This window comes from Rhamphochromis sp. 'chilingali' (assembly GCF_963969265.1).
Source record: "Rhamphochromis sp. 'chilingali' genome assembly, chromosome: 5".
NCBI lineage: Eukaryota > Metazoa > Chordata > Actinopteri > Cichliformes > Cichlidae > Rhamphochromis > Rhamphochromis sp. 'chilingali'.
In genome coordinates, this window is record NC_137932.1 from 44,083,315 (window position 1) to 44,096,920 (window position 13,606).

General features: G+C 39.4%; 1 protein-coding gene and 1 long non-coding RNA gene across 2 annotated transcripts in view; both read left to right on the forward strand.

The window, feature by feature from the left end:
* The first annotated feature begins 367 nt into the window (after positions 1 to 367).
* LOC308397212 lies at positions 368 to 4,523 on the forward strand. The gene is made up of 4 exons (XR_013971701.1): positions 368 to 3,039; positions 3,658 to 3,778; positions 4,089 to 4,251; positions 4,420 to 4,523. It is a non-coding gene; the product is annotated as an uncharacterized lncRNA (long non-coding RNA).
* A 1,206-nt stretch (positions 4,524 to 5,729) lies between these two features.
* The window catches only part of LOC308397807 (uncharacterized protein), a 9,193-nt gene continuing 1,316 nt past the window's right edge, over positions 5,730 to 13,606 (forward strand). The window contains exons 1-7 of the mRNA XM_080883933.1: positions 5,730 to 5,803; positions 6,614 to 6,719; positions 7,294 to 7,364; positions 7,445 to 9,474; positions 9,560 to 9,754; positions 9,826 to 9,873; positions 12,019 to 12,117. Of these exons, the coding sequence (XP_080740059.1) occupies positions 7,956 to 9,474; positions 9,560 to 9,754; positions 9,826 to 9,873; positions 12,019 to 12,117 (1,861 nt within the window). The 5' untranslated portion in view covers positions 5,730 to 5,803; positions 6,614 to 6,719; positions 7,294 to 7,364; positions 7,445 to 7,955. The remainder of the gene's footprint in view (positions 5,804 to 6,613; positions 6,720 to 7,293; positions 7,365 to 7,444; positions 9,475 to 9,559; positions 9,755 to 9,825; positions 9,874 to 12,018; positions 12,118 to 13,606) is intronic.

The following is a 13,606-nucleotide window of genomic DNA, read 5'->3' on the forward strand; positions in this document are numbered from 1 at the left end:
TTGGGATACAGCCTTTGTCTCATGTCAGTGTTTTCAGTTTTGCTTCCTTGGTCTCGTTAGCCCTGATGTCTCCCACCAGTGTTCACCTCCTGCCTCTCATTCCCCTCGTTATGCCCTGTGTATTTTAGCCCTGTATTTTCTGTGCTCCCTGTCGCGTCGTAAACGGCACTAATCCTGTGCTGTGTGTCTCCCCGTGGATTAGTTTTGTATTGTCTCTTATTTTCCAACCAGCAATAAAGCTGCCGTTTTTGAGTTTCACTCCAGTCTTCCGAGAGTCTGCATTTTGGGTCCTTTTCCTCGTTCCTGCCTGCACACAGCTGAACTATGATATTTAGGTATGTAGACATGGTCTACATACATACCTGCATGTTAGACCTAATCCCGAACCAAACTATTTAAAGCGGTATTTCCTTTAATTGTTGCTCCAGTTTTGGATATAATGAATTTATTTTTAGAAAATGGATACGTACCATAGGATTTTAAGGTTGCTGTAATTAAACCTCTATTTAAGAAACCCTCTTTTAATCAAGACAACTTAATGAACTATAGACCTATATCTAATCTTCCCTTCATATCTAAAATTCTTGAGGTAATAGTTGCCAATCAGGTGTGTTAGCACTTAAACAATAACGACCTGTTTGAAGAGTTTCAATCTGGCTTTAGAGCTCATCATAGCACTGAAACAGCTCTGGTGAAAGTTACTAATGATATTCTCATGGCCTCAGATAATGGACTGGTGACCATTCTGGTTCTACTGGACCTCAGTGCTGTTTTTGACACATTCAATCACAATATTCTCATAGAAAGGTTTGAAAATGTTGCAGGGATCAAAGGAACAGCACTAGGCTGGTTTAAATCTTACTTGTCCAACAGACTCAAGGTTTGTTTACGTAAATGATAAATCCTCTTCAACCTCTATGGTTACTTGTGGCGTACACCACAGGGTTCTGTACTTGGACTGATCCTTTTTACTATATATATGTTCCCTATTGGTAAAATCATTAGACAGCATGGGATAAATTTCCATAGCTATGCACACCTAAATCCTGATGAACCTAATCAGTTATAAAGATTACGGGCATGCTTGGAAGACATAAAAACCTGGATGTCTTCAAACTTCCTCCTTTTGAATTCCGACAAGACAGAAGTTGTCTTTGGACCAGAAGCTCAGAAAAACAAATTACTTGGTCAGTCCCTTCATCTGGATGGCATTAAATTAGCCTCCAGTAATAAAGCAAAGAACCTCTGTGTTATTTTTTGACAAAGACATGTCATTTAGATCTGACATGAAAGAGGTTTCTAGGGTCTCCTCCTTCCACCTCCGTAATATTGCTAAAATTAGAAACATCCCATCCAGGAGTGATGCTGAAAAACTAGTTGATGCCTTTGTTACTTCAAGGCTGCATTACTATAACTCTTAACTATCAGGAAGTCCACATAATGCAACTAAAAGTCTTCAGCTGATCCAAAATGCTGCAGCCAGGGTTCTGATGAATATCAAAAGAACAGATGACATCTCCTCCCGTGTTTTAAATGCACTTTAGAACAGCACGCAGCAACACTACATATGAGCGAGCGGAGGGAGGCATGGGGTCTTCACAGAGCCCCACTCTCTGCCAGCCGTCAGGGCGGGGGGGCCTGAAGGTGGAATTGGCCATCTGATCGAGGCCTGGGTTGCAGCGGCCCCCTGCCACTGCGGAGCCGGGGACGGTCTGCTTGATTTCCACCTCAGGGAGGAGGGCAACATCTGGGTCTGGGTATGAGTTCCCCCTCCGGGGCAAGAATACCTGGACCTGGGATGTAGAGAATGTTTGGGGAGTGTGATTGTGTGTACAGTGTCCATTTATGTCTGTGTCCACGTTGGGTGAGGGCCGAGTGTTTGTGGTTGTGTGTATGAGGGTGGGAAGGTATGTTTGTGTCTGCCGTACACATCACCACAAACAACACCACAAGCAGAGCACAAGTTTTAAGCCAGCGTGGTGTGATTATAGATGCCGTGCAGGTGGGTCCATCTCACATGCAGCGGCATCGCAGAACACGCCCCGCCACATACCCTCTTCCCCCGACTAAGACCGAGGAGCCACCTCCCCCCCCCTCCATGAGCAAGCGAGGGAATAGGCCTGGAGCATCAGCGCCCCAGCCCAGCCACGGGGAAGTGACTACCTGGGCGTTCGCCTGTAGATCTAGCGGCGCTGGTGACGAGGTGGTTCCAGGGACCGCCCACGCTTCCAGCGGCACCCCCATCCCGCTAGCGCACCAGCCTGTGGCTCACCTGAGCCGGTCGTTCCCTCGCGCTGTCCAACAATTACAATAATTATACGGTTGCTGTAACAGATTGTAGATACAATGCAGGTGAGTCCATCTCACCTGCAGCAGCATCCCAGACCAGCCACAATAATAAAGATTTTTCTATTTCATTATAAACTTTGTCCTAATTATGTCATGAGTTTTTACTATTTAAAAAGAAAAAGAAAGCATCACAAAAACACTTAAGGTCATGAAAATTAATTGTATTGCTGCAATACTTAAATATCTGTGGTCTAATCTATTTTTATTCACCAATCTCATTGTAGCAATAATATGCCTTTTTGGTCCAAGTTAATTATTTGAATTTTAAAACTCTTTTAGCCAAATAACTTTGAAGTTGTTACTAAAACTCATCATCCCCATTTACTACTTTTGTTTCATTCTTTAAAAATTTAGAAGCATAAATATCAGTCTTTTGGAAAAATTACATTTTATACAGTATTATTAAGTCTACATATTCCAAGTGAGTTATGTCAGAATGCACTAGAGCAATTTAACTCTATTACATCATAGCATTCTATTTGCAAGAATCCCAGTGTTAATCCACTGTTCTTGGCCAATGATATCCACTCCTCAGCACTATGGGGGCGCTAATGTACATCTACGCTGGTTGCCAACCACCATGAACATTTAAAGAGCAGAAGAAGAAGAAGAGGACACTAAAGAGTTCAGGTGCACGACATGAGGATTTAATGAGACAGCTTTTATCTTACTGCTTTCGTGGAAGATCAGGTGAGAACCATACAAATTCCCTTACACATGATGTTTATATAAATATATTCATCCAATAAAGCAAAGTAATATAGGTTATTATATTACGTTCGGATACACCAAAGCATCTAATTTTTGACAGTTTAGCTAGCCAGCATGCTAGTAGCAAAAGTTTGACATTCTGTTGCTGTTGGTTTGATTAATTTTGGTTTTAGCATCACAAAACTTGTGGTTTTAAAACTAGTGAGATCTGTTTTCAGAAAATATTTTACAAATGAAACAAAAACTGTAGGACAAATATGCTTATTGTTCAACCATACTAAATCATTATTTTAATTTATAACTTTAAGAAATATAAAAGGTTAAGGAAATGTGGATATGAAAATTAACTCATTAAGATTTGCAGTAACCTTAGACCAAATAAAATATACAAAACAGAACTTCCACAGGTAGGGCATGCAGCCTCTGACACACAGTGATACAAGATAGGAGGAACTGTTGGGAAACACAGATATTTGGAACCTTTAGGGGAGCTCTCCCCAACATAAATAGATTTTTCGATCTGTTTATTTCTATGTCTACATACATTTTGTAGTATAATGTGTTATTTCTAAAGTCATTAATACCTGATCTTTGCAGGGGATGGCGGCAACAAGGCCACGGAGAGCTAAAATAAATCCCATACAAGATGCTAGGTATTACTGCTCCTTAGGTGAAGACAAGGCAGGATTTGATGTGAGGTATATTGATTCATTTAAAGGTGAGTTGATTCCAAAGAATGCAGTCAGCTTCTCAAAATAGAAATTTTTATGTTTTTTGTAGTTTTTTTGTAGCATACCATGCATGAGAAAATTAATAATCACGAATATAATTATACTTGTTTTATTATTATTATTATTATTATATTTCTATTTTTTCCTTGTCTTTCCCCAAGGAATTATGAACATGTTACATGTTCCAAAATAAATAATACAATATAATCAAATAAAAAACATATTTAAAAACAAGAAGGATTTTAATTAAATGGTTTATAGTTTATTGCCCAATTTGTTTTTGATGTGTGTCTTTAGGTCGCGGTGTGTTCAGCTGTCGGTCATTTCAAAAGGGAGATTTTCTTTTTGAGTACAGAGGACAAATCATAACTAAAGAGGAACAAGAAAACCGAATGAAACTTTACCATGATGCACTCAAGGTTTTCATATTTGATTTCAAGTTCAATGGAAAACAGTTATGGTATGTAACTGCTTTGATAAAGGATAAAATACATGAGGTTTACAAATTATAATATTCAAATAATATTTTGAATTGAATATTAAAATGTTATTCAGACGTTCTACAACCTAATATACTTAATGACTTTCTTTACAGAGTGTAATTGTTATTGTATACTTTTTGTTTTAGTGTTGATGCTACCAGAGAGGACGGCTCACTTGGCAGACTTGTAAATGACGATAATGTGAATCCAAACAGTAAAATGACAGTTACCAGAGTGGATGGAAGGCCCCATCTGTTTGTTTGCAATCAAAGATATTGGTCCAGGAGAAGAAATCACCTATAACTATGGTGATTCCAACTGGCCATGGAGAAGCAAGGTATAATGTAAATAGTACAGTATAAGTATAAATAGTATTAAATGAATAAAGGCTATACTGAAAAGTATGCATACACACACGGGTCCTGTGTAATACTCAACTGGACAGGTCCAGACATTAGGAGGACTGTATTCATCTTGGCTAGACCCAAAGACTGCCATTCATTATTCATGCTTCTTCCTTAGAAATCCAACATGGTGCCATCTCAGGCTGTGGATGAGAATGCAGCCAGTTCCTCTCCTAACGACGCAACAAAGGTAAATTGGAGTTTCAGTGTCAGATTGTTTTAGTTGTAGACTGAGGTGCTAGTTATTAGGCAGTATTGAGGTATGTGGGTCCTTGGTTATCTTGACCAAGTAAGATGCACGCATTAGGAGGACTGAGATTTGAAACAGGAAGTATAAACAACTGAGTTCTACCTACAAGTGCGCCCACACACACGGGTCCTGTGTATTACTCAACTGGACAGGTCCAGACATTAGGAGGACTGAGTTTAGAAATGAATTCAGATCAATGAGAGTTACTCTGGCAATTGTGCATACACACACGGGTCCTGTGTATTACTCAACTGGACAGGTCCAGACATTAGGAGGACTGTATTCATCTTGGCTAGACCCAAAGACTGCCATTCATTATTCATGCTTCTTCCTTAGAAATCCAACATGGTGGCATCTCAGGCTGTGGATGAAAATGCAGCCAGTTCCTCTCCTAACGACGCAACAAAGGTAAATTGGAGTTTCAGTGTCAGATTGTTTTAGTTGTAGACTGAGGTGCTAGTTATTAGGCAGTATTGAGGTATGTGGGTCCTTGGTTATCTTGACCAAGTAAGATGCACGCATTAGGAGGACTGAGATTTGAAACAGGAAGTATAAACAACTGAGTTCTACCTACAAGTGCGCCCACACACACGGGTCCTGTGTATTACTCAACTGGACAGGTCCAGACATTAGGAGGACTGAGTTTAGAAATGAATTCAGATCAATGAGAGTTACTCTGGCAATTGTGCATACACACACGGGTCCTGTGTATTACTCAACTGGACAGGTCCAGACATTAGGAGGACTGTATTCATCTTGGCTAGACCCAAAGACTGCCATTCATTATTCATGCTTCTTCCTTAGAAATCCAACATGGTGGCATCTCAGGCTGTGGATGAGAATGCAGCCAGTTCCTCTCCTAACGACGCAACAAAGGTAAATTGGAGTTTCAGTGTCAGATTGTTTTAGTTGTAGACTGAGGTGCTAGTTATTAGGCAGTATTGAGGTATGTGGGTCCTTGGTTATCTTGACCAAGTAAGATGCACGCATTAGGAGGACTGAGATTTGAAACAAGAAGTATGAAACCCCAACCCTAAATCTGGTTTGCATAAAGACGTAGTTCTCGGCTTGGTTGAAATGAACTCTGATGTAGTTAGATCGCATATTTGAATTTCAGCTGATCAAGGAGCAAGAATGAAGCTTACTATAGGAAGGAGCATGTAAATACAACCGAAACAATCGCTAAACTCTTTCCTGTTAATGCTAAGCACATTTATGTAACATTGTTGTGTAAAGGCCATCCGATGATGGATTCATGACTTCATGATTTAATTATACTTTTTTACACTCCCAGTCAAAACTTTGGACACATCTTCTCATTTCAGAAAGAACAAATTGTAAGTCTAATCTTTTTTGGGTGTTGTGGGTCCACAATGAATTTTCTTTTCATTGTGGTTTTGTAATATATACCATAATATAAAACCTAGAAGAACAAATTGTTTTGAAAATTGATCTATATACAGCAGGTATTTTTCCCTTTAAATTTTGCATTGCAAAAGTTACAAAAATTGATTTAATAGTTTTAGTAACACTTGAACCTGTTTTTTTTTTTTTTTTCTTCCGTCCTTAACTCCTTTTTAAAGAGGAACCAAAACAACTATTTGGTTGTGATATTTTACATCACAAAAGTATGAATTTTGTTTTTGATTACACTGTTTTTTTTTTTCGTTTTTTTTTACCAAACAGGACTGCGATCATGATCTAGTCCCTGACGAAATGTCAAGTTTAGAAAAATGTTTTGCATGTGGAGGACCTTTTTCGCCTCTGAAATGGAGTGGTGTGAGATGTGAAGGTAATTATTTAATTATGGAAGGTTGGGTACATTAGAATATCTTAAATATGATCCATAAGGAACACTATAAAAACTAATCCATAAGTAAATATGATATATGTTCATAATGAACCTTTTACATCTGCACTTTTTACATATTTACTTACCATGTCATTATTAAAGCTGCTATACCCAATTTGCAAAAACAAGTTAGCTTAACATATTTTTTTTTCATGTTCATAACAACATTTTAACAAAGCATAGCTATAAATGTTGTTTGGAGATTAAAGAAAAAAAATGAAGTGGTTCTGTTGCATTTGTCTAAAACCATCAGCCAATAACATGGCTCAGTCCAGAAAAACGATAGAACAGTCTTTCCTGACTCCTTAAATTCTACATTAACATGGCTCCACCACACTATGCACTGGCCTGTTTAGCAGCAAAGCACACCAGGGGGTGTGGCCTATGGATAATATCCAATGGGAGGGGGGAGCCTTCTTGACTGTGTTTATGCTTCCATCTAGCCTGTTTTTTTAAATTGGGGAAAGCGGCTTTAACTACCTTTCTTTTATTAACTTAATTTTTCTCTGTCTAGTTTGCTACCAGTCCTGGCACAAAAGATGTTATGTTAGCCACAAGGTGAACCTCACTGAACCTCTTCCAGAGGTAAGTGTTTTTGCAGAATTCTTCTCAGTAAAATATGTAAGGTAAACAAAGTCTTACTTTGTGTTTTTGATTGTTATTAGGTCTTTAGTGAAGATAGTTCAAGTGAGGGGGCTTCATCAGAAGAGGAATATGTGCCAGATTCTATAGCTGACTCAGACAGCTCATGGGACAACAAATCAGAGCCTTTAAATATAAGTTGCAAACAAGTACAGAACTCTGAGATCTCCAGCAGTCAATCTGCTTGCAAAACGAAAAGACCTCGCCTAGAAAGTTTTTTTAGAGAGAGTAGGACAAAGAATTTCAGAAGATGCCGAATCAATATCTGAAGATGGAATTGGCACAAGACAGCTCGACGTATCAGGGGTTATTGCCACAGCAGAAAAGTCTGATGCTGAAGGCATTGTTGATGACTCTAATACTACGGCTGAAGATTCCTTAAAAACATCCTCCTCACTAAGAAACAAAACATACTGCTACATTTGTGGAAAACTACAGACAAAGTTTACACGTCATTTAAAAACTCATGAGAAATCACATGCAGATGTTGCTCGAGTTTTAAGTCTTCCCAAGAAGTCCAAAGACCGTTTGAAAATGCTTTCTAAGCTGCGAAACAAAGGAAACCACAGACATAACTCGGAGGTCATCGCAAGTGGGATTGGATCATTAAAAACCAGACGCACATCAAAAAAACCCTACAAAGGAAAAGACTATATTCACTGCATTTATTGCGAGGCATTATATCTTAAAAGAGATCTTTGGAGACATGTTCGTAAATGTTCTTCAAAACCAGTGGAGGCCAATTCAGAGGGGGGACGAAAAAAGGTCTTGTCCCTGGCCTGTATGAGTGAGTCAGCTCTGTGTCAGCAAGTTTCCCCCGGTGTTTGGAAGATATTAGCTGTCATGAAAGATGATGAAATAACTTCTACTGTGCGAAGTGACTTCTCTATTCTTCAGCTTGCTCAATCATTCTTTAACAAACATGGGAAAGATCCCACCAAATTTGACTACATTCGCCAGACACTCCGAGAATGTGGAAGACTTCTGCTCACACTTCGGAAAGAATGCTCAATACACACTTTTGAGGATGCTGTAAGACCTGCAAATTTCAATGTGGTTATCAAAGCTGTTAAGAAGGTGTGTGGGTATGATGAAGAAAAGAACTGCTACTCGACTCCAAGCCTTGCTTTAAAGTTGGGACACTCACTGCAGAAAGTCTGTGATATTATACATTGCAGAGCACTGATGGCAGAAGACAGTGCACTGATAAAGTCAACCCAGAGTTTCAAAACCCTTTATGCTACAAAGTGGTCAGAACTCATCTCCCATACTGCATTAACCACACTAAACGAGCGGCACTTCAACAAGCCTTCCACACTTCCTTTCACAGAAGATGTTCAGCGTCTTCATAGACATCTGGAGAAGACTACAGAACAAGCACTGAAGGACTTGGAAGAGCATAGTTCACCAAAATCATACAGTGAACTTTGTAAAGCTACCATGGCAAATGTAATACTATTTAACAGGAGAAGAGGGGGAGAAATTTCAAAGATGACACTGAATGGCTTCCAGGAGAGAGACACTAGTACCCTGCACAAGGATGTTGCAATTGGACTGACAAAATTTGAACTTTACCTTTGTCAACACTTCAGTCGTGTAGAATTGAGGGGTAAACGAGGACGCAAGGTTGCAGTGCTACTTTCACCAGACATGGTGAATGCCATAACACGGCTGACAGAGAAAAGACAAGACTGTGGTGTTCTGGCAGAAAACATATTCCTGTTTGCCAGACCTCATTGTCTGACTCCCTACAGAGGACAGGACTGTTTGAGGATTTATGCGACTGAATGTGGGGCTGAAAACCCTGAACACCTACGTTCAACGCAGTTGCGCAAACATGTCGTAACTTTGTCTCAGATCTTAAACCTCAAGAATCACGAGTTAGACCAAGTTGCCAACTTCCTAGGTCATGATATTCGTGTTCATCGCGAATATTATAGACTTCCAGAGGCTACTACCCAGCTTGCCAAAATATCCAAACTACTGATTGCCATGGAGAAAGGGTCTCTCAAAAGCCTTCAAGGCAAAACACTTGAAGAGATTGAAATCGAAGGTAAAGTGGTGTTAAGGTTAAGAATTATACACGTTTCCTGCACTATAACCTTATAATTCATTAAGACAATCTTTTATTTTGTTAGATAACCTACAGTTGACAGATTCAAGTGAAGAAAGTGAGGTCGGAGCGGAGCGTGAGGAGGTCGGAGCGGAGCGTGAGGAGGTCGGAGCGGAGCGTGAGGAGGTCGGAGCGGAGCGTGAGGAGGTCGGAGCGGAGCGTGAGGAGGTCGGAGCGGAGCGTGAGGTCAATGAAGGAAATCTTGTATATCCACAGATTGGTAAGTACAATGTGATTAGTCTCAACTTTGTTCAATTTATGAAATCACATGACTAATAGACTTTATTACAGATTCTATAGATACTAGAATGATGAAGAAAGTTGTCAAGGAACCTCCAGGTATGTGTTTGTCATCATTTATTGAAGCTTTTACCTTTGTAACTACTTCCTAGACACTTTTGCTATCTTTGCTATCTTTATGTAAAAAAAAAAAAGATAATTCATTACTATCATTTTTCCAGTGATTGTTACCTTTGTCCAAATGGTAATTTAAAGAAAGTCAAGGATCTTTCTAAAGACCAGCTCAACAGAATAGAAAGGTCAGTTTTGGAGGATGGTCAGGTAGGAAATGCTAGTTTGAACAGGTGATTTTGAGCTGTGATTTAAAGTTCTAGAGAGAATCTAATGAGCAGAGGAAGTTCCAGAGGGTGCAATTAGCAGTGGCAAAGGATTGTACCCTCAGATTTATGATTTTGATGATGGGGGTAAGGAGGTTAGTGTTAGCAGTGTTGTGGGAGAGTGACAGTAAAGACAATCCCTCAGGGTGGCGGGGGCGAGGTTGTTGAAGGCTTAAAAGTTGATTAGGAGTTTGCACTCAATACTATAGTCAGTGTGCAGCCAGTAATGTTCTTTTTAGGATGTGGTGATATAGTCTCTAGAGTGAGTGCAGTAGAGTAAGGGGGCAGCAGAGTTCTTAATAGATTGCAGTTCTTGGAGGTGAGTTTGGGAAAAGCAAAGATGCTGGGATTCTTTTTGAGGGTGGAGAGAATGGATAGGATTAGGAAGAACAATATCATTGGGACTGCACATGTTGGAAAAAATGTCTACATTGTTCTACATTGGCCAGGTTGAGGTTGTGTTGGGCATGTGCAAACAAGGGACAGTGAGGAAGGTTTGTTGAAGGATGTTAGAAAGGAAGCTGCCCTGCAGGAGACAGGAGATGAGATTAATCAAGAGAGATGAAAATAGTTGGTGTGTGGAGGGCTGATCTACTACTCTTTATTTACCTGGTTTGCGCTTCTGAAGTATTCCCTCTACGCTCTCATCCTCTTTCTACAGTAAATCAGTGGTGAGTGGAAAGTTGACCAGTCACCGGAGTAGTGATGGGTCGTTCGCGAACGAAATGGCTCTTAGAGCTGGTTCTTTGAAGTGAACGATGCGAGCCGGCTCCTTATTGGGAGCCGTGGATTTTTTTTTTTTACTTTCTCTTGCCCTCTCTCTCACTTTTTTCGCTGCACGTCAGCCTTGTGTTTGCGCTGAGTAGAGACGGGAGGGGCGCAAACAGAGCCTTGCGTTTGCACCCCTCCCGCCTCTGAGCAGAGGGAGGAGCTAGGGGCGGTAGTTACACTCGCAACAGCAGTAGCACACGAAAAGAGCAGCAGGGAGAGAGAGAGAGAAAGAGAGCCGGGAGCAACAACAAGAGACAATGTCGTCACATTAGAAAGGTGGAGTAAAGAAAATGAGTGACACCAAGAAAAGAAGCAAAATCTAGAACCATTTAAATTTTACTGACAATACATAGGCAGAGTGTAGAGTCTGCAAGAAAAGGATATCATATAGAGCCGGTGCACGGGCACCTGAAAACTGTCCACTCATCAGTGCGATGGGAAGATAAAACACAGTGAATTAAGTGTGATATAAGTGAAGCTGCCAGTGTGTCTACCCACTGAGCTGAGCACTGGGCACTTGGTATTTTTAAATTTAAAGTTTAAATTTTAAAAGTTAAATTGTAAATGGTAGGTTTTTGTATTTTATAATTTATTTTTTAAATTTTATGTGGAGTGAATAAATAAAAGCAGATTTATATAATGAACATATATACATAGAAAACACGTTTTTAAACATTAGTAATTCATTTTGTGCATAATTTTATATTGTTGTTAATAATAAATGAATGAAAGCAACAAAATAACCTGAAGAGCCGGTTCGGGAGCCGAAAGAGCCGGCTCTTTTTAGTGAGCCGAGCCGAGAGAGCCGGATCTCTAAAAAGAGCCGGAAATCCCATCACTACACCGGAGTCTTGTTTGGAGAAAAATTCAGCCTTGTATCTTTTAATATCAGCTGTAATAGCTCTAGCCATATTCCACATTCACATGTGTCACCTTAAACTAAAAGTCATAGTTGCGACTCTGGATTTATCTTAGAAACCATATTCAAGATTTCAAGGTCCATTAGTTGCTTGACCACATTCAGGAGCATTTGACATTACATTATAAGAGATTTAATACAACAAATATATGCTTACTGTTTTGTTTTGTTTTTCAGCACAAAGTAAAAATGGAGCGGGTAAGGTCATTGAACCCAACAGAATACTAAACAAGGAGATGAAGCCAAGCAGTAAGAAGAAAACAAATAAACAATCTGGTAAATGGTGACATGCATACAAAAGTCACTTAAGCACAAATGTAAACTTCATGCATTTTTGAACCCAGTTATCCACACCACCCAAGCCAGTATGGTGACTATGCTCATCTTTCTGCCAGGGACCGTACCATAATTCTACAACTTGGTTAGACAATTATATTAACCTACTTGGTAAGGTAAAACATAAATCACATTCAATGTGGAACAATACCTTGTATTAAGTAATGGGATAAATGTTTAAATTACTTTCCCTATGCCTGTTTTAATCTGTAATACATTTAAATACTTATCATTTTCAAAACAGCAATGCACCAAAACAATTAATAAACAAAGCAATGAGAACATATTATGATTTGGGTTTTTAATTTTGAGGATTCCTCAACCATTGGGCTTCTACATTATCTCCATACTCTGAACATCATCTTATTCCCATAGGCAGAATCTGGATAATATTGGAAAATTTGGGCTGGTTTGTGTCACAGGCTGGGTCTCCGACCCAGCACTTTGAGCTTTCTTTGTATTGTTCTCATTTTTTGAGATGTTGTTAGTTTTGTGTTATTTCCTATTTGCCTTTAGTTTAGGCAGTTATTGTTCCTGGGTTTTCTATGTTTTGGGGTTTTCTATTTATTTCATCACGTATTAGGTCTGTTAAGTTGTGTTGTCATTTCCTGTTTTATTCTGACAATGTCATGTGTTCTTTGTTCATTGTATTTAGCTTTCCTCTCCTGGTCCTGTCATTAGGTTTATGTCTGTCAGCTGTTTTCCCCCATGTGTCGCCACTTCCCCTGATCACCTCATGTCTGTATTTAAGCCTTTTGTTTTCTTCATGCCATTGTCAGTTCGTCTGTTTATTCTCACCAGAATCATGGTCATAGTCATAGCCTGTTTATTTTCCACCTCGGTCATAGTTATAGTTTTTTGTCTTAGTACCTTTAGTGTTTTGTTTCTTAGTGTTTTGTCAGTTCAGTGTTTTGTTTCTTAGTGTTTTGTCAGTTCAGTGTTTTGTTTCTTAGTGTTTTGCCTGTTTGCTTTGGTCTCTTGGTTTATTTCCTGCCGTCATCGCAATAAAGGTTCACTTTTCTGTTAATCATTACTATCCCTCGTCATCATCTGCTTTTGGGTCCTGTTTCCGCACACATCGGCACACCCCGCCGTGACAGTTTGGCTAATTGTGGGCTGTAACCTGAACGTCTTGAAGAAAATTATGTTCACTGAAAAAACCTGAAGGCCCACCTCATGGTCAGGCAGGGTCCACCCTTGTTTTTAAATAAACATTTGAGTCAGACAGTTATATATGAAATGTTTGAGTATATGTTATACATTTCAAATTATTACAATATCATGCTATACATGTTTTTGTTGTATAACGGTGTGTGGAATAAAATGCTCTCCATCCATAGTGATTTGCCATAGCTATTTATTGGAATTCTGACTTAATGTGGGCTACCTTTCAGAATTTTACATTTAAATAAATGTATTCATCCATTGT